This window comes from Tenrec ecaudatus, chromosome 16 (assembly GCF_050624435.1).
Source record: "Tenrec ecaudatus isolate mTenEca1 chromosome 16, mTenEca1.hap1, whole genome shotgun sequence".
NCBI classification, from domain to species: Eukaryota; Metazoa; Chordata; class Mammalia; order Afrosoricida; family Tenrecidae; genus Tenrec; species Tenrec ecaudatus.
In genome coordinates, this window is record NC_134545.1 from 105,393,888 (window position 1) to 105,414,662 (window position 20,775).

At 48.4% G+C, this 20,775-nt stretch overlaps 1 protein-coding gene across 1 annotated transcript in view; it reads left to right on the forward strand.

Moving 5' to 3' along the window:
• Positions 1-373: 373 nt before the first annotated feature.
• Positions 374-20,775, forward strand: part of LOC142428691 (scavenger receptor cysteine-rich domain-containing protein DMBT1-like) — a 79,987-nt gene continuing 59,585 nt past the window's right edge. Inside the window, 3 exon segments of the mRNA XM_075533478.1 lie at positions 374-437; positions 9,751-9,839; positions 10,557-10,854. Of these exon segments, the coding sequence (XP_075389593.1) occupies positions 374-437; positions 9,751-9,839; positions 10,557-10,854 (451 nt within the window).

Here is a 20,775-nt window from a genome sequence, read left to right on the forward strand (position 1 = left end):
TCTGCCTGGAATGACACTGACCCAGCAGATGCCCTCGAAGACTGTACCCCTTTCCCCGCCCCCCACCAAGGCATTCTAGCAAGACTCCAACAAGGCGTTTACTGAGAGAACGTGTCTGCAGTCACGCACCGATGGCAGAGGTGTTGAAACACGTTCTGCTTGGACTAAGCCTGTGCGTGTATATAAACAGCATCCTTCGGAGCAACACCTTCCATCTACACACAAAGTGTCAATGCAGGGAGCCGTGCTGAAAGTCAGCCAATGGAAGTCTGGGAAGAGCATCAGGTTGCATCGCCCCGCCCCATGGGGGCCACCTGGAGAGCTTATAAAAGCCGATCGTCTGGATTTTCCAGTAGTTGGAAGCGCTCCCACCATGGGCTGCCAAGCCCTCCTGCCCTGGCTGCTGCTCGTCCATGTCATTCTTCCCCACGGAGCAGGTACTGAGGCACCTGGGCCATTTTTGTGCCGGCTTATGGCCTTGCAAGGGAAAGTCAGGTGATCTGCCCAGAGTCCGCTGGCACACGGCTGGTCAGCTTAAAATGAGATTAGACAAATGACCTCTGATGAGATGTTGTACGGGTGACCACAGGGATCGATTTGAGGGAGCTTGGACCGTATAGTTTCCATGAGGTTTAGTCTCGGAGAACAGAGCCCTGGTGGATGGCTCTTTCCCAACATGGTTCTGTTTCTAGGATCCGGGAGCAAAATGGGCCACAGAGGCAATGTTGGCCTACGGGTTGTCCAGTGAGAGTTGTGTGGTATTCTGCGGCTGGTGGCTTGGTGTTTGGCGTTAGAGGTATTGAATTGCAGCCATGGTGGCTTTGAATTCGGTATACAGTGTCCTGAAAGGGATACTCAAAGAATTGCTGGGCTTCCTCCAATTCTGGAAATCTGTATCTTTCCACAAAGAGGCAGATTCATCCACTTGGGGTTCTTGGTCTTGGCGTATATGATGACACACATGTCTGTGCCTCCTAAGGAAGTCCTCATTGAGTTTGGAAGTGAATTAGTTTAAAATATCTGTGTTGTTTCACTTCCCCGGCCCCCCATTATTTTGTGGTGTTGGGAAATCATTGAACTTCCTTTGTTACTGAGTTTTCCTACCTGGACTAACAAATGGAAATATGGAAATATTCTTGACCACACAGCACTTGAAAATATCTTTCATTAACTGCAAAGGCAAATTATAGCCCCTCAACCTAATAATCATGATTGGCTATAAGATAAAGTCAAACTCTTTTTAAAAATTTGCAAACTATTTGTACAGATATGTTTATATCGACTGTGGAAATGTATTTATTACACTTGTTGTTGTTTATTGTTAGGTGCTGTCAAGTCAGTTCCAATCCCTATGCACAACAGACCAAAATACTACTTGGTCCTGCTCCATCCTCACGACTGTTCCTCAGCCTGCACCCATTGCCACAGCACTGTGTTAGTCTAACTCGTTGAGGGCCTTCCCCTTTGTCACCGCCCCTCCATGTTACCAAATATGATGTCCTTCTGCAGGGACTGGGCTCTCCTGTACATGTCTAATAGATGTACGATGGAATCTTGTCATCCTTGCCTCTAAGGAGCACTCTGGCCATACTTCTTCCAAGACAGATAGGCTTATCTTGTTATGAAACATACAAGAATTCAAGGAGCTATCATGTGCAATCATGTTCAAACCCACCAGCCACACCACACAAGCAAAGGCTTGCAGATCAGCTTCCATAAAGATTACAGAATAGGCATCCCTATGGGGTAGTTTGACTCTGTCTCTACCAGTGGCTCTCGATCTGTGGTTGGAACCCCTTTGGGGGTCGGACGGCCCTTTCACAGGGGTTGCCCGATTCATAACAGTAGTAAAATGACAGTTACGAAGTAGCAATGAAAATAATTTTATGTTTGGGGCATCACCACATCACGAGGAACTGTGTTAAAGGGTCGCAGCATTAGGAAGGTTGAGAACCTCTGGTCTGTACTCCGTCCAATTGACTCGGAATCTACTCAGAAGCACAGATAAACACTAACAGGATGGGATGAATGAGCTGAATGATTCCTGGACTATGGGTCTTGCATCTGTCTCAGGGAAAGGTTGGCCTTGGGCATGTGGGCTTCAGAAGCTGAAAGACCCCACTCCAGCCCTTTCTGGGGGTGTGACTTCAGGCAAGATTTCCTTTCTCTCTGCGACTTCAGTTTGCTCTCATGCAAAAAGAGGGTAGACCCTAGGGTGTTGCAGGGAGCGAATGAGCTGGTGCTTGCAGATTGTTTGGGAGAGGGTATTGGGAATAGAAAATGCTCACTTAATATTTGATCGGCCGAAGTTGCCTCGGACTCACAGAATCAAATGTGATCGATAGTGTACATTCAAAATTTTGTGTTTTAAATGGTGAAGTAGTGGAAACCTGGGCCACGAGATCACATTTTGCCCTGTTGCTTCTGTTCCTCCAAGAATCTAAGGGATTTTCCCCTTTTCAACTTCTCAGGCATAGGTTTCAATAAATACCATATATACTTGAGTAGAAGCCGACCCAAATATCAGTCAAGGCACCTAACTTTACCACAAAAACTGCATTAAAAATGTGCTGGAAAAAATCGACTTATACACGAGTATATATGGTAGGTTTACGATTTTGTTAAAACACCAGTATTCCAGGCAAGGAGTTTCTTTCTTCTAGCATGTCAATATTATGAAATCAAGTACTTTGGAGACGTATTGGTGACACCAAAACTTCTGGATTTTCTGAAGGATAGCACTTTGGGGAAATTACTGAGAATCCAAAATTCATATTTGTTCTACTTTTTAAAAAGCTGATGGTGATACCAGTGGTGTTGGCAGTGTTCAACATCAGCTTTTGTTAAAAGTGACCCCTGGACCAATATGGATTGAATCTTAATGAGTTCGACTTCACCCCTGAGAGTCTTACTTATAGTTTATTGCTGCCCTGGGCTGGTGGAATTGGTCTATGCTTTAATCTGTTCAGAAGCAAGTCCCTAGAGGATTTGGGATAGATGTGAGGTGGGATGGAGAGGCCACCCTTGGTCTGAGATAAGTGAGTTTATCATTTCTTGGAGCTGGAAGACAGTCACCCTAGAACTCCTCAATTGTCTTAAGCTCCTACATGCTTGATAACTACTTGGTGTTGTGGTGGGACCAGCAGAGAGTGGGTCCCTGAGAACAGAATCCATCTCAGCTCTTATTTTGACATCTGATGTCCCTCTCCCCACATTCCATCACACCAAAAAACCAAATCCCAGTGGCCAAAATTAAGGAAATAGGACATTTTCGTAGTTCACTTGGCATAGTATTCACCTCTTCATTTCTCTTGCCTTCTACTTTCTTGAAGTTTGCACTCATACTACCGAGTACCAGTGTGGCTACTGGTCCCACTGGTGACTCAGGTTAGTGTTCCTATGGTCCCATTTCTTAGCACAGTTCTTGACATGATAGAAAGCACCCCATACATATTTGGAGGTCATGAATGAGAAATAAGTAAGCAAGAATGTTATACTGTCTCCACGAATGAGACCCACTCCAAATAAACAGAGCGGGATTATAGGGTTCTTTCCCTCCCATTCCTATAATCTCCTCCAAATCTAGTGGAATTGGAATGGCTCAGTCGAGCGGGGGGCACCATTTGTAAGTATCAGTTACAACAGGACCGTTTTCGTTCTGCCTCCTTGGCGCCTCCTTTGTCTTCGCCCCCTTCTCTAACCCACTTGCCCATGCCCGTGCACTAGCCTCCCCTCTCCCCCACAAAGTGGACGTCACCCCACAATTTATACAACCACACCGAAGCTTCCAGGAGCCAGGGATTAGTGATATGATATGGCCTTAGAGGCTTTTTTTAGCTTCCTCACACTGATTGCGCAAATCTTTCAGACAATGGGGCTAGTGAGGCCTTCTGGGAACAGGCACCCCAGGATACAATCGCAGTTCAGTGCGGGCCGAGTGGATACAAGAAGGGATTTGAGAGACTTGCAGACCACTGGTAATAGGGTGACTCACATCAAAATGCGGACAAAGGGCAACTTGTTGACCACCGGACAAAAGAGGGACTTTTCCTGAAAATGCGATAGTTGCCTGGTGTCGAATTTATCTGATCAACACACTCCAAGTTAAATAGTTAACATTGTCTATAAAGCCACATCACAATCAACTACGATCCATTCAGCTAAGATACTGGACCGGCTCAGACTCCAAGGCCCCATGCTCTCACCGCCGCCTCCCCTTCTTATTCTCGCAGATCTCACTCAGCGTTCTCGTCCTGTTGGACTTCCATCCCAAGTACCATCTTGAGGATGGAAAGTCCTGGTGTCTGGTTTCAGCAAGGTCCTCACAGTTGCGTGTTGTCCCATGCACGCTATGAGCTGACATGGCTTGCTAGGCCAACAGCGCTTCAGGCAGGTGGTCCTCCTTCACACACACTCATACATGCACACATCCATGTGCAGAACCGATGCCTGTCACGCACCTGGTGCTCCTCGCTCCCATCCTGAAGGTAGCCTTGCTCGTCCTCACCTCACCACCCGACCCACTCGCCCATCAGCTACCTCCCTGCTGCAGGCTTTTTAATTTTATTTGCATGATTTAAAAAGGATTCTTTTCTCTGTTTTAAAACGTGCTTTGTTGTTGTTGCGAATAGACATTGCCCACGCTGTACCAATTCAACTGTGTCTCCATGTACAACTCAGTGACATGCATGATATTCTCTGAACTGTGCCATCGTGCTCGTTCTCTGAGTTGCCCCGCCCTCATTGACATAAACTCACCCCCCCCCCCATGCTCCTACAACCTTCCAAGTTGCTCTTGTCACTTTGCTCCCTTCTACATAGTTCTTAAGAGAGCATAATGCTCAAGGCAGGTGATTTTTTTAAACTAGTTTAGCTAAACTTTTTGTTTCGTGTGAAAAAGACATCAGGAAATATCTGGGGTTTAATGTTTAAAGTCTATCTCAGGGCAATAGTTTCCAGGCTTCTAGAGAAAAATCTTGATCAAAGGAGGAAACTCTGGAATAGAATCTCAAATTCTAATGGACTATAGACTTCTGGACTGGAGCCCTGGTGGTGTAGCAGGTTGTATGTTGGGCTGCTATCCACAAGGTCAGTAGTTTGAAACCACTAGGCATTCTTCCAGGAAAAAAAAATTAGGCTTTCTACTCCCTTAGAAAGTTACATCTCAGAAGCTCAAAGAGGCCGTTCTACGCCCTGCCCTTCAGTATGATTGCTTCTATGAATCAGCAACTCTGTTACCTTTTGGTTTGTCTTTTTGAGTACAGACTCTGGAGCCATGGGGGCTGGAGGGACCCGCAGAATTATTGTCCTTGCTCCATTTTTAAATGGCTCCCTAATCCTGGATTCTTTATCACAGACCAAGAAATGCTCCCTGACATACAGACCCAACGCTTTTCTTCACCCAGCCTCCCTCGAGCAATGGCACCCTGTCTGCTGGAAGCTGCCCTCATGTCTACGGAGGGGGAGCTGGGGGCAGTTGACAGCGGGGAAGATTGCCCTCCGCCCTTAGAACAAGTCTTGCTGTCATGCAACTTGCTCCGGTCTGAGAAACGAGGGTCAGTTCAAACCTTCCTGCCCCCGGACCCTGCCCTGGACACGTCACTCCTTCCAGGAGTTGCTCCTCCTGCCTTTGTCTTCTCATTCCCCTCTCTCCACCCTCCTGTCTCCGCCCCCCCACCCCCACCCCGTGTGTCTCTCTCTCTCTCTCTTCAACTCAGCTCCAACGGGAAGCTGCCCTTTTTGGGGCAGAATGTCCGCTGGCCTTCCTCACCCGCCTGGGTGGTCTCTGGAGTATCAGCCTCTCCATAGAGGTCACACCAACACCCATCCCTGCACCCGGATCTTTGCTCCCTGATGTCTGGAACTCAGCCTTCTTCAACGCCTCTTTGCTCCTGGGCCATGCTCTCCCTGGCCGGTTTTCCTCCAGCTTCCTCTGTCTCTTCCCGTGAACATTCCCTTCTCCTCCAAGGGCTCATCTCTCTGATGACTCCAGCAATCATCTCTAGTCGCTGGCCAGGTTACCTTCCAAAGTCCCTTCTCTACCCTTGACGACATGTGTGACTTTCAGAGCCACGTGCCTGTTGCTTCCAAGTGAGGCCCAGCACCCCCTCCTGGCTCAGCACCGCCTTCTCCTGACTCCTGTTCCTGCCGTGGGACTTGGAACAGTGTGCTCTGACACCTCCCCTTCTCAGCCCTTCCGCCACATCATGTTACTTGACCAGCTCACACACTTCATCTCCCTTCTTCTTCCATTGCCAACACCGGCTCAGGGTTCTAGTCCCTCCTCTCCCAGCTCACAGACTCTTCCACCCCTGGCCTCTCCCACCATTTGATCCATCCTGCCCACCAATTGGGATGTGATCTTCCTCATGACTTCTCTGTTCAAAAAATCTGATTCTCTTTCTCCTTGCTTCAAAACCATAGAATAGTGTCCTGTTGTCTAGTAAAGGAAGTCCAAGACAGTCCGTCCCAAGCAACCTTTTCAAGTTTATTTCACGGTTCCACTTTTCATAGTTCCTGTTGGCAACTCAGTGGTCTATTGAACCACCTACAGCTTTACGGAAAGTATCTGAGTCACAGGGTGTTGAAATAGTGTCGGGGAATGGTCTTCTCCCTATCACCACACACACACACACACACACACACACACACACACACACACACACACACAAATGTCCCGTCTGATGTTATGGTAATGAGCAAGGGACAAATAAGCACCCTTTACATGGATGAAAAATCGCTTTTCGGAGTTGCCTTGTCTGGAAGCATCAGGCTCTTCTGGAAGTTCTTCAGAAACTTGCTGGTCTGGCTCTTCCAGGCCCACCAGTCATGTGCCAAGCTGGCTATTTACATATTTACGCAAGTCCCGGAGTGGGGCACCACGAGGACTTTGGCATCTGGAAGATCCTGTAGTGTGTGTTACAAAGAGCTTGTAAGTGTTAGGTACAGCATCTAGGTCTCGCTCAAAGTAATAGCCCTACAATTTCTTATCAGTGGGACCAGTTGGACCTAGAAATGACTGAAGAGAAGGCACAAGCTTGGAAAGTATTTTGCCGTCCAAAGGCACACGCCTGTGTGGCTTACGCACACCAGCAACCTGGAGGCTTAGCTAGCAGCCAGCAGCTCTGCATTAAACCAGTGGGCAGTGAGCCCACTTTGACTCAGGGCAACTCCATGTGTGTCAGAGTGGTCCCGGGCCCCATCAGGTTTCCAGCGGCTGGTTTTCAGAAGTGGATCCCCCAGGTTTCCTTTCCAGGTGCCTCTGGGGGGACTCCAATGGCCAACCTTCAGGTTAGCAGTGGAACACATTCACCATTTGGTCTACCCAAGGTCTACTTGGCAATCTCCTGGCATAACTAGTCAGCATTCCACAGCCAGCATGGCGAGGGCAGACCTGCTCAGGGAACCGCCTCATAGGAGCTTGTGTGCAGAACCCGCCCCCCGCCCCACAACCGTCTGAATCCTCTTCACACTCACCAATTTATAAAGGCAGAGCTCACCCCCAATTGTTACTTTGTGCCCCTTCCTCTAGCCCAGTCTTAAGTTGGCATCATGAGATATTCTGCAGAGACTATCCCTACATCTCCAGACTGACTCTCCTGTCCCGCTCTTCCTCAGTCAGTTCTGCTTTTGCCATGAGCAGTGTCCTTGCTGACCTTTCGGCCTCCTGGTCAGTATCCTGCCCTCATCTCACTGCTAGTAGTCTCCAGAACATGCCATGTGCCTTCACCTCCCAGCGTGTCTGTCCAGTAGAACCACTGAACACGATGCCCTTGTTCCTGTGGGCCCGCCGCGGTCTCTCTACATCACGAGGCTCTTGCTCCTCTGGGCCCTCCTTTCCCTCCCACACGCCTACATTTCTCACAGCAAATAACAGGATTCATCTCTGAATCTGTCTCCTTCCCTTTTAGGGACGCACCCTGAAAGCAGGAACTATCATTTTCATTGTTGAGAGCTGGTCGGAGGCTCTAGCAGGGGCACAGTGGCACATACACCCAGGACATCTGTCACCCAGTGATTGACAGGCTTGATGTGGCTGATGGAAGGCTTGGTGGGTCTTCCTTGCCTCCCTCACTGCCTGTGTACGTCCTTCCCAAAGCTGAGCTTGGCCAAAGAGGATGACCTTCTGATGAAGATCAAAATAAAGCCAAACCGGAAGATATTAGGAAAGATCAGCCAAGCTAAAACCTCAGACTGAGTGCCTCTGCACACTGTCAACTACAGAAAGTGTCTCCGTATGGACTCAGTATTAGCCGCAGCTAGCTGAAGATGCCGAGCCCTGGTGGCGGTGGCCTAGTGGTTACCCATTGGGCTTTGATCCCTATGGTCAGCAGTTCAAAACCGCCAGCAGCTTTGAGGGAGCTCCCATCAATGTTTAGAGTCTTGGAAACCCACAGGAGGTCACTAGGGGTCAGTATGGACTCGGTGGCAGTGAGTTTGGTTTTGGAGCTGATGAGGCGCAACCAAGGGTCAGCCACAGGCATTGCCACCCAGGCTCCAGGTCACACATGCACGCATTGACTCCAAACGACGCGTGTTTTCACATGTCTCTGTGACTGGTGGATGGCCGCTGACAAGTTCTCTCAGTCATCCACTTGTTGCCCTCTTAGATGGGCCACCTTCCCAAATACGATGCCATCTAAACAGTGGCCTTCAAGTGACTCTACAGGGACAGTCCCCCTCAGGGCAGAGAGGTCGGCTCAGCAGGTTATGGCAACTATTTCATGAGATTCCAAAGTGCTTACTTATCTTGATAGATACCTTAAAAGATGCAGTATGATCACAGGGCTTATCAGGAAGACCTAGTCAGAAATGTAAATCTACCTTGGTGAGAAAATTTGCACCAAGGAATTTTCCCCCGACCCTGGAAATACAGGTTCTCGTTCTTCCAGGGTAGCAAGCACTGTCCTACAATGACTTCAGTAGGAAGCCTTCCCTCCAGACCCCAGGGCTAGCACCTTGCCCTGCCAACTGCTCTTTCATCCCAAACGTCAAGGACCATTGCCAAGAACTGTGACGTGAGTCCCCAAGGGTGCTGATACTGTCGTTTTGACGTGTTTTAAATCAAAGATTGCGGAGCACCTTGGGGGAAGGTGAGCGAGAAAGAGACACCACTTTCTGAAGTGTGTAGACCAAAGGAAGACATGTCAAGAAACAATTGCTTCTTATTCTGATAGGTTTGTTTAATAAAGGTTTCTTTGATGGTGTAGCAATGCACTTTTACTCACTCCCACATCTGCAACAAACTCCCTGCTACTGAGTCAATTCTGCCTAACGGAGGCCAAGTCGGAGTCCTGTAGGTTCCAGGACTAGAACTCTTGACAGGAGTAGAAAGCCTCATCTTTCTCCCTCTGAGTGGCTGATGGCTTTGAACTGCTGACCTCGCAGTTAGCAGTCCAGCACATAGTCCCCTAAGCCACCAGGACTCTTTGCTCTCACAGCGTGTCTGGCAACAAGTTGGGGTCACAGGTGCAAACCTACATCTGAGTAAAAGGAAGCATGTCAAAGGGAAAAGACTTGAGATCAAACACAACCGCAGCCGACGCACAAGGAAAGGTGATGCTAGAACCTGTTTCTTGGGTTGTTATATTAAAGATTCCCAGGCTCTCCTCTGCTCAGACTGTACATCAATGGGTCCGGTGTGGGGGACAGGAAGCTGCTGCCAATGCCCACCCGTGGGTGGGGTTCTTTCATCCTGATCCTGCTCTAGACTCCAGACTCTAACCTGAACTGTCCCCCAGTTTTCTCCAGGAGGGACCCCAGAGGACCTGGAGACAGACCATGGAAAGAACGCACTAAGAGAAGCGTCGCCCAAGAAGCACCCTCGGAGCAGCAGGAAGGTGAGTCTCCAGCAGAGGAACACCCTTCTGACTTGGGGGAAGGCAGGCCTGCAGGGCAGAGGTGATGTCCACTCCCCAGCACTGAGATGGCCCCCACGGGTGGAGACCCTACCCCCAGCAGGAGTCTGTCGCCTCCAGAAATAAGCCCACTCCAGTTTTGCTTCTGCCTAACTAGTCTGAGGTGACCTCAGTGCTGGCACACAGTGCAGTTCTTAACACAGTAGACAAGGAGGCTGCATGATGCAGTGGTCACGCATTCAGCTGTTGACCCCAAGGGGATAGTTCGAACCCAGCCAGGCTCCTTGAGAGAACAAAGCTGGCCATCTGTTCCTGGAAAGATTAGGGGCTCTGCCCCCATAGAGGCAGCAGGCATTGTAACCCACTCGTCACACACAGCACACGTCAGAAACCACAGCCATGAGATGCCTGATAGGCTCTGGTTCAGTGTATATAATCCTGAGCTCCCCCTAGAAGGTCTGATTGGACAGGAACCTGCCTGCCACTCACTAGCCATGAGACCCCCCCAAGGGAGCTGCTGCTCCCCTTCCCTCTCTGATAAGACAAGATAGCGTGGGAAACAAGAGACGTCCGTGCCTGGAGCTCAGGGATTGCTCCTCGGGATCGCTTCAATGGTGGTGACGATGAAAACGCTATCCATTAACCCTTTGGTGGGGGCTGGGGGGCTGCCTTTCTCTCAAAGACTGGCTTGCGGTGCAGCTCGTGGAAGGTTCTGGAAGGTGTTCTGGCCGTGTCGAGGTGTATTTTGAAGGCACGTGGGGCACGGTGTGCGACGACCTTTGGGGTGAGAGCGAAGCCCAGGTGGTGTGCCGGCAGCTGGGCTGTGGGACGGCCGTGTCTGCCCCTGGAGAGGCAGCGTTCGGCCAGGGCTCAGGCCCCATTCTTCTGGACAACGTGCAGTGCTCCGGGACAGAGGCCTCTCTGGGGCAGTGCGCCCATCCCGGCTGGTTCGCCCACAACTGTCGGCACGGGGAAGATGCCGGCGTCGTCTGCTCTGGTAAATGCATTTCCGTCTTTTCCGGGAGGTTGTTCTGTATCTTTTCCCAGTTGTGCCTTGAGTCTCCTCCTCTCTCCTCGACAAGAGACTGTCTTTATAATGTCCTAGTTGATGGGTAAGAAAGCCCCTGTCTGCTTGGATGCTCAGCTATCCTTCCTGAAGGTCCTGAAGATCCTTCAGGTCCATGGAAGTTAGGAAGCAGAAGACACTCACCTAGAATCCCAATCCTCTTGTGGCTATTTGAGACGCCACAGGTAGGAATATTGGGGGAGATTCTGCATCTAAAACAGAAAGACTTTGTCCAGCCACAGCACCAGCTCCCTGACTGGCAAGTCCCAGTGCACGAGATCAGCGAAGGTTCCCAAGCTCAAAAGTTATTGAGAATTTCAAGATGGCAATGGCAGAGCCTTGGGTCAACAGTGATTAGAGCCTGCTGGGCTGAGGGTTTCACATGACTGTACTGGTCTCACTCCAGGGAAGCTGCCAGGCCAGTCCTCTGATGACCGCCCCACCTTCATTAATGTAGCCTTTGATGCATCACTGAGCCTGTTACTAGCAACATGGGAATCAAAATCATCGTTGTTGTTAACATTAGCTGTCACGGACAAACTACTGCCTGGTCCTGCACCATCCTCAAATTTCTACATTGGGGACCGTAGTTGCAGCCACTATGTTAATCCATCTCTTTAAGATTCTCTCTCTCTCTGTCTCCCTCACTAGTTTCATTGGCCTATACTTCACATATCATACCATTTAATCATATTAAGAGGATTTGTATCATCATCCACAGAATCAAGTCCAGAACATTTTCTTCTCATACCCATCATTGTTAGCTCCCCATGTCTCCCATCCTCCCCCGTCAGGCCCTTAGACAATTATCAATTCAATAATACAAATGATGCCTTCGCCTCCCCTCCCCCAGCATTGCCGTGGCAACGAGACACCTCCATTTCTCAGATCCACTAGCCTGTCATTTCAAAGTGGTAAAAGCAAGTGACCAATGATGTCACACCTGGTAGTCTGCTTTGAAAGAAATCTACTACTTTGAAACAAGGAGCTTTGGTGGCTTAGCGGTTAACTGCTACTGTGAGGTCAGCAGTTCAAAACCACCAGCCACCCCGTGGGAGCGAGATGGGTCTTTCTACTCAGGTAGAGTTACAGTCTCAGAACCACCAGGGCAGTTCTACCCTGTCCTATCGGGCCCCGTGAGTTGGCATCATTTGGATGGCGGTGAGTTTTGGGGGGTGGGGGTAGTGGGGGGGGCGTGGAGTCTGGTTTGGGCCTCCTAGAGACCAGAGGGGTCATATTTCTAACAAACCAGTTTGAGACAAAAGGTCAAGGTCTAGAGCCAGGAAGTACACAAGAAGAGGAAGCCCCACCCCCTTGATCCTCAGCGGGCATTCTGGTTGAACTGGAGAGAATATATGCCCAACTTCCCTGTCCATTTCTCTCCCAGCTCAAAGCACTTGGGAGCAGGCTCTGAGCCATCAAGAGAAAAGTTTTCGATTCTTTCCATAGACAATGATCATTGAAGGCATTGCAGAGCCCAGACCAAACCAAACCGATGGCCATCAAGTTAGCCGATGCTCCTGGCAAACTCACGTGTGAAGAACAGAATGGTGCCCACGGGGGTTTCAAGACTGGGACCTTTTGAGCAGCCCACCGGGTGTCAATCATCAACGTATACTCCACGAGTTGAGCACTTAACCAGCTGCATAACTCAGAGACCCCCAGCAGTGGACAAAACCTCTCTGGCCCAGAGACTGACTTAGGAATTACTGGCTGTGGCAGCCTCTGTCAGAAGCAGCAGACTTGCTTGGTGATGGAGGAGACCAGACTTGGGCTATGCTGATTGGGACCTTGCCCCTGGCAGGGCTTGAGCTCACGTTGAACGGTCAGGTCATGAGAAGGCCAATCCCCAGGCCTCCCACCAGCCTGAAGGAACAGGCTGGCTCCAATCCCTTCAACCTTGTGGTCCCTTAAGACCTCTCTCACAGCCAAACCATGCTACTTTTGAGTCCTGAGATTTGGCCCATCTGGTACCCCAGGGATGCTGGATTGGTAAACCCTTTCACCATCTCCAGTGGCATGTCTTCAGGCCGGGTCCCTGGAGAGGAAGGAATCAGGTGAAAATAGTCCAGTTAGCAAATCGTTATAACTCTTCCTCTACAAATATTTTTTTAAAAACCTGTCAAATATTCTAAACAAAATTTTAAAATATTCTAAAACAAAAAACAGTCAACGTGACTATGAGTCAAGTTGAATCTGACTCATAGCGACCTTGTAGATCCTGAGACGGTACCTCTCTAAGAAGTAGAACCAAGCCCTAACCCCCCTGCCAGCGAGTCCCTTCCGACTCATAGGGACCCTCTAGGACAGGGTAGAACTGCCCCTGCGGGTTTCCGAGGCTGTAATAAAAAGCCTCCTCTTTCTCTCTCGGATCGGCTGGTAGTTTTCAAACTGCTGACCTTGAAGTTAGCAGCCCAACTCATAACCCTCTACTCCATCAGGACTCCTTTTCAAATAATTTAAATATTAAGTACCCTCAGTCCCAATATAGCGCCCCCAGGAACCATTTGGCAATATCTAGAGACATTTTGGTTGTCACACCTCTGGTCATCTCCTGTGTAGAGACCGCCTGTAATGCCCAGGGCAGCCCTCGCCACAAAGAATTTCGCTGCACTGGAGCTGAGAAACCCTGTTGAAATTGGTTTGTTTTAATAATTATTTATTAATTTATAGTCGATTGGTCATGAATAATGAATTGCTTTCCTGACTCAGGCAACGTTGTCTGTGGCACCTTTCCCTCGTCTAGCCTTACTCTAGCTTTTGAATATTTTTTCCAGTACTTTGATCTGATGGTCCCCTCTGTCTGTCATTTGCTTGGGGGGGGGGAGAAGAATCTCATTATTCCCTATATTATTTACAGACTAGTGTAATGTTTACCTGGCACTGCACTGGGCGGTGTTTCCTTCTGTTGTACATAGAGCGGGGCTCCTCAAACTACGGCCCACGGGCCACATGCGGCCCGCCAAGGACAGTTATCCGGCCCGCCAGGTGTTTTTGCCACCGCTGCCTGTCCTGCTTAGCAGCCAACTCATCCAGTGTGCATAGGAATTTGTTCATAGTTTTTTAAAAAAACTATAGTCCGGCCCTCCAACAGTCTGAGGGATAGTGAACTGGTCCCCTGTTTTAAAAGTTTGAGGAACACTGACATAGACCCTTAACAAGGAGGAGCTGACCCCACAGCACCTAACAACACCACCACCAACAACAACGTTAACCTGTCAGGCGGCCCGCGTCCAGTCGTATGGAATCTGTGAAGAGCCCCCAAAGCATTCGGCCTCTGGCCTTGAGCACGTTCACAACCAGTCAGGGTGGCCTGGTTTTAGGACCCATCATTTTTCCAGATAAGGAAGTTGAGCTTCAAAGAGGCGCAGTACTTGACCAAAGTCACACAACAAATAACCAAGTCGCTGGATGTTGCATCTGGTGCTTGACCTCCAATACAACGCCCACCTACACCCTGGAAACATTGTTAAATCACCAGGGTTCTTCCATAGGCTGTGATCCTCAAGGTCAGCAGTTCAAAACCACCAGCTGCTCTGCCGGAGGAGACAGGGCTTTCTACTCCTAGTAGTGGTTACAGTCTCAGAAACTCACAGGGGCAGCTCTACCCTACCCTCTACTCTACACTCCCTATGAGTTGACACTGACTCCATGGCTTGAGTTTGGTTGGGGTTTTGGTTAGGCCGGATTGAAAGGTTCCAAGGTGCTGGTAGTGTGGTGGTTCCGGACCGGGCTTCAATCTGCATGGTCGGTGGTTTGAAACCACCAATAGCTCCAAGGGAGAAAGACTGGGCTTTCTACTCCCATAAACTGTTACCGTCTCAGAAACCCCAGGGGGTCGCTGTGGGTCAGTAGACTCCATGGCAGTGCGTTTGGCTTGGTTTGGGCAAGCTACCTTTGTGCTCTGCAAGTCGGTGCCGTGTCTTCCCAGCTTTAGGCTCCCTCAGTACAATCACACACCTCAACCCCTTGTCCCATCCTCAGATACAGAGAACCTCAGTCTTCTTGCACATGCAGCTCCAGTCCTCCCTTCCTCCATCACCCAAACCCACCCTTACTGCGTCTGCTTCCTTCAGTACTCTCCCCTCGCAATGCTGAGAGCCCAGGATCCAGTCCCGAGGAGGAAATGAGCAATTGACCACATGAGAGAACGAATGACAAGAAATGAGTCCCTTCTAGAGTTTCTCAAGGAGCCCTGGGAGTAAACCGGGGATGTGTTAGGTTCCTAACCCCTATGACATCAGGAGTTCAAAGCTACCAGCCACTCTGAGGGAGAAAGAAGAGGCTGTCTACTCCCGTAAAGAGCTGCAGTCTCAGAAACCCACAGGGGCTGCTCTACTCTGTGCTATGGGGTCACTATGAATCCGGGTCAACTCGATGGCAGTGTGTTGTGGAGAGTCTAGTGTTTCTGAAAGACCCCAAATAGCACAGGCTAAGGCTGCCCACCCTAAGCTGAGATGTCCTCTTATCTAAAATATCATGTGGACATTTATGTTTGAAGAATAATAAGATCGCATTTATTTTACTACAAAAACAATGGTTTAAATACTTGACATCTGCCATTGTGAATGAGGGGGAGTGAAAAGTGGAGACCCAAAGCCCATCTGTAGACAACTGAACATCCCCTTATGGAAGGGTCGCAGGGAGAAGATGAGTGTAGCAACGATGAAGCATACAACTTTCCTCTAGTTCCTAAATGATTCCTCCCCCCCGCCCCCCACTATCATGATCCCAATTCTACCGTACATATCCAACTAGACCAGAGGATGTACACGGGTACATATAGGAACTAGAAACACAGGGAATCTAGAACAGATGAACCCCCCAGGACCAGTGGTGAGAGGGGCAATACCAGGAGGATGGAGGGAAGGTGGGGGAGAAAGGGGGAACAGATTACAGGTATCTACATATAACCTCCTCCCTGGGGGATGGACGGTGGAGAAGTGGGTGAGAGGAGACATCAGACAGTGTAAGATATGGCAAAATAATAATAATTTATAAATTATCAAGGCTTCATGAAGGAGGGGGCAGCGGGGAGGGAGGGGAAAAATAAGGAGCAGATACCAGGGGCTCAAACAGAAAGCCAATGTTTTGAGAATGATGATGGCAACAAATGTGCCAATGGGCTTGACACAACTGATGTATGTATGGATTGTGATAAGAGTTGTACGAGCCCCCTATAAAATGATTAAATAAATAAATAGATAGATAAACAAATCAGGAAAAAAAATACTTGACATCTGCAAAATCAGTCTTTTAGGAAGGTGTCCCTCTGGCATATCCCCTGCCCCACCCTTGGGTGGAGAAGCACAGAAAAGCAACCCTAGTTGAGCTGACTGGGCATTCCTGGCATGACGTTTAGACTAAAATGTTTGTATTCCAGCAGACACTGGAAAGAATCCAGAGGGCTCCTTCCATCATAGCAATGCTTTAAACCATGCTGGGATAGCCACGTGTAATAATCCTGCTAGACGGTACCTTTTCACGGCAGCTGTAGCAGCCAGGCAAGAGTTGACCCTTCAAACAAGCGCAGAACATGCCAGGTTTGCCATCACCCTTCACTGACTCAAGTTACATTCAGATTTCTTTTCTTTCTCATAGAGAGTGACTCCGATGCTTCAGGAGCTTTGGGTAAGAACCACATTTCGGTCGATTGTAATAGAGCTTCCACAGGGGCCCGTAACCACACAAAGAACATTCTCTCCCCAAAATGTTCTGTGTCGCTGCTCACCTGTATCTGAGAAATATGAACGTGGTGTAATAAGTTGTCATTCAGAGGTGAGAGGGAGCTAAAGAAAAGCCCAACAATGTCCGGCGTGGGTGGCCTTCGGCTGCCTCCCCTTTCCTGCTGACTGGAAGGAGGCACACCCTGCCTTGTTCATTAGTGTTCCCACCCTCTCTCTTTGAAGGCCTTTTTTAAAGGCCACAGGAATACACTCTGATGAGCACTTGACCAGTTCACAGTGTACCTTGCTGCCCATAAGGGGTGCTTGTTCACGCCAATAATCGAATTTAAAAGAATAACCTCTACTCTCACCGACTGCCCAAATCCATGATCAATTTCTCTCTTGCCTTTGATCAGAAAGAACCTGCCAAAGACATTACCCCAAGAGTGTCCGTGGCTCAGCCTCTGCTTCCTGAGGCCACCTTGTGCACACTGACCCTCTCCCAATCAACTTGGGCAGACAACTGTCCTGCAATGACATCTCATACCTTTCTCTCTGCTCTTAGATGCTGAAGACCTAACTCCATTTCCTGGAGGTAAGTCAAAGTGTTGTATGTCCCAGTTTGATGAAGCTTTGTGAGCCACGTGCTTTAAAGTAAGTAGACTAACAACCACACAGATACTTGCAAATGAAATCATTTCACCTGGAAATCTACAGTCTTCTCACTCGTAAATCCTGGCTTAGTCTCACCTCACTAGAGACCACCCAAAAGATAACACTCGCCATTCAACACGAGTTAATACTTGCTAGGGAGCCTTCAGGTGGCAGTGGGTTAAGCGTCAAGCTTGCTGGCCACAAGGTCCGTGATTCAAGCTCTCCAGCGGCTTCCCAGGAGAACAAGGTAGCTCCCACAAAGATTTAGTCTCAGAAACCCTACAGAGCAGCTCTAGTCTGTCTTATAGAGTCCTATGCGTTGGAATTGACTTGCTGGCAGTGAGTTCGGTTTGGTTTAATATTTGCTACTGTGTGTTAATGGAGCCCTGGTGGTGGAAAAGTTACAAGTTGGGCTGTGATTCACATAGTTGGCAGTTCAAAACCACCAGTAGCTCCGTGGGAGAAAGACTGGGCTTTCTACTCCTATAAACAGTTACAGTCTCAGAATCCCACAGGGGTCCCAGTGAGTCAGCATTGACTGATGGCAGTTGAGTGCCTAATAAGGAGTAGAAATTCAACGCAACGGAAGCTCAGGAGGTATGGGGATATCTGAGAACGCTTCAGAGGCCGTCAGAAAAACGCTTCAGAAACACGTCACACGCTGTTTTGAGAGGTGAATGGCACTTCTGAAGGAGTTTGCAAGTTCATTTTCTTTCCGGGACAGTTCAGAGCATGAGTGTCAGCTATTGGAACTGGTGTTTGTCCAGTAGTTGAACAGAGGGTAAGACTTTGTCTCATTTTTAAAACCACCTATCTCCCAGCACCAAGCTTTATATCGATTCTCCATAAATGTTTGCTGAGTGAATCTACTTAAGTCAGAAGCACCTGAACGTCATAGAGGTCATTGAGTGGGAGGCCTGTGTGAAAGGTTGTTCCCGGAGCCCAGGAGAGGGCTGCTAAAGGCCTGGCGAGGCTTCTGAGAGTTATCTCCAGTATTCTGCTTGCTCCTCTGAAAAGCGACTGAAATGCTTAGAAGAATACTATTTTGCATAGAATACTGCATATTCGAATTGCCAGTGTCCCCACTCCTTGTCATCGCTTGGGATATGTGGCATTTTTTAAATACTTCATCTTCAGTCATTATAAGCTTAGAGCATTCTGAATTCACCAAGAGATCATGATTCAATCGATGAAAAGGTTACTCAGTCTGTAGTATGACTTCTAAACCCAATGCAAACCAAACCCACTGCCACTGAGTGGATTCGGACTCACGGTGACCCCCGTGTTACAGAGCAGAATGTCATCATCAGGGTGTCTTGGCTGTCATCCTTACAGAAGCAGCTTGTCAAGCCTGCCCTCCGCAGCACCACCGGTGGGTTTGACCCACCAGCCTTGAGATTAGCAATCGAATCCAAGCTCTCGTGCCTCCCAGGGACCTATTAGTGTCCTAAAGGCTGTAAGAAGAACTAATTTGTGACCGGAAGGAACTTAATGTCTATTTGGGAAGAATAGTCTTTTATGTCTAAAGAGTGACTTGTGACGCATACAATCAGACACGGAACTTCCTAGGCAGTCCTTCTTTCATTAGTACTCGTTTGATCTTCCAAGTTTGTAGGCAAAATTTAAAAAAAGAAAGAAAGAAAGAAAACAACTCACCACCATCGAATCAATTCTGACTCACAGCGACCCTACAGGACAGAGTAGAAGTGCACCTGTGGGTTTCCAAGATTGTCTCTTTACGGGATTAAGCAGCCTGTCTTTCTCCCATGGAGCAGTTGGTGGTTTCGAACTGCTGACCTGTGGTTCACAGCCAACAAGTAACCACTACGCCTCTAGGGCTCCACTGCGACACGAATAAAGTGCATGCAATACATGTATTTATAGATATTTGCCATCCTGGCCATCTGGGTCCCCACTGGTATCTTTGTAAGCATGCTAATGATAATGTTTAATCATTTTATTGGGGGCTCTTACAGCTCTTATCACAATCCATCCATACATCTGCTGTATCAAGCACATTTGTACGTATGTTGCCATCATCAGTTTCGAAATATATTCTTTCTACTTGAGTCCTTGATATCAGCTCCTCAATTTTTCCCTCTCTTCCTCAGAACCCTTGATAATTTATAAACTATTATTTTTTCATGTCTTACAGTCACCACCGTCTCTCTTCACCCACTTTTCTGTTGTTCATTCCCCCCCCCCAAGGGAGGAGTTATATGTTGATCATTGTGATAGGTTTCCTCTTTCTCCCCCCACCGTACCCCCTACCTCCTGGTATCACTATTCTCATTATTGGTCCTGGATTCTCTGTGTGGCAAGCTCTTGTCTAGCCAGATTTGTAAAGTAGAACTGGGGACATGATAGTGGAGGGGGAAGCATTAAAGAACTAGAGGAAAGTCAGATGTTTCATCTGTGCTATACTGCACCCTGAATGACTTGTCTTTTCCTTGTGACCCTTCTGTGAAAGGATATCCAATTGTCTACAGATAGGCTTTGGGTCTCCACTCTGCACTACCCCTCATTCACATCAATATGATTTTGTTCTTGGTCTTTGATGCCTGATTCCATCGACACCCCATGAAGCTGGTGTGCTTCTTCCATATGGGCTTTGTTGCTTCTGAGCAAGATGTCTGCTTGTTTATCTTCAAGCCTTTAAGCCCCCAGACACTATATATTTTGATAGCTGGGCACCATCAGTTTTCTTCACCACATTTGCTTCAGCAATCATGTCAGAAAGGTGAGCATCACAGAATGATTGCTTATTAGAACAGTGTTCTTGTGTTGAGGGAGTACTTGAGTAAAGGCCCAATGTCTGTCTGCTACCTTAATACTTAACATATAAATATATGTACATAGATCTATGTCCCTATGATTATATATAAGTATATATATATATATGCGTGCCTGTATTTAGACCTCTATAAGTGGCTTTTGCCTCCTAGCTCTTTCATGTATTTCCTTTTACTTTTATCTTGTCCCACTATCACATTTGAACTTCATTTGGCCTTCATTAATTACTCTTGGCTACATTGCACCTGATTCAAGCCCTACCAGGCATCCTACACCCTCCTTGTGATTGATTTAGATCACTTGTTGCTTCCTCATTAATGGGTTTGTTGGCTCCCATCTCCCATGCACCCCCCTCAACCACTGATCCCATTATTTCCCCTCCGAATTGTTTATCCTGCCTATCTTATTTAGCTAGGCATGCAAAGACAATAATATACACAAAAACAAAATAGCACAAAAGCCAATAAATAGATCAAGGTCTGTTTGTTGATCTTTATGAGTGCTTTCCAGTCGAGTCTGAAGAGGTGTCATTCCTTGCCCCCAAAGTCTATTTTTGGGATTACTCGGGGACTTCGTTGCTCTGCTCCCCTTGCACACCCTTAGTGGTCCACCCCAGTGTGGTGGGGTCAGATCAGGCACAATTCCCCCACTGTGGCCGTATGAGCTCAATAGGCACTTGCTGCATGGTGAAACAAGCGGGCTGATGAGGAGGAATTCGATCTTTTCCTAACATGCGGTG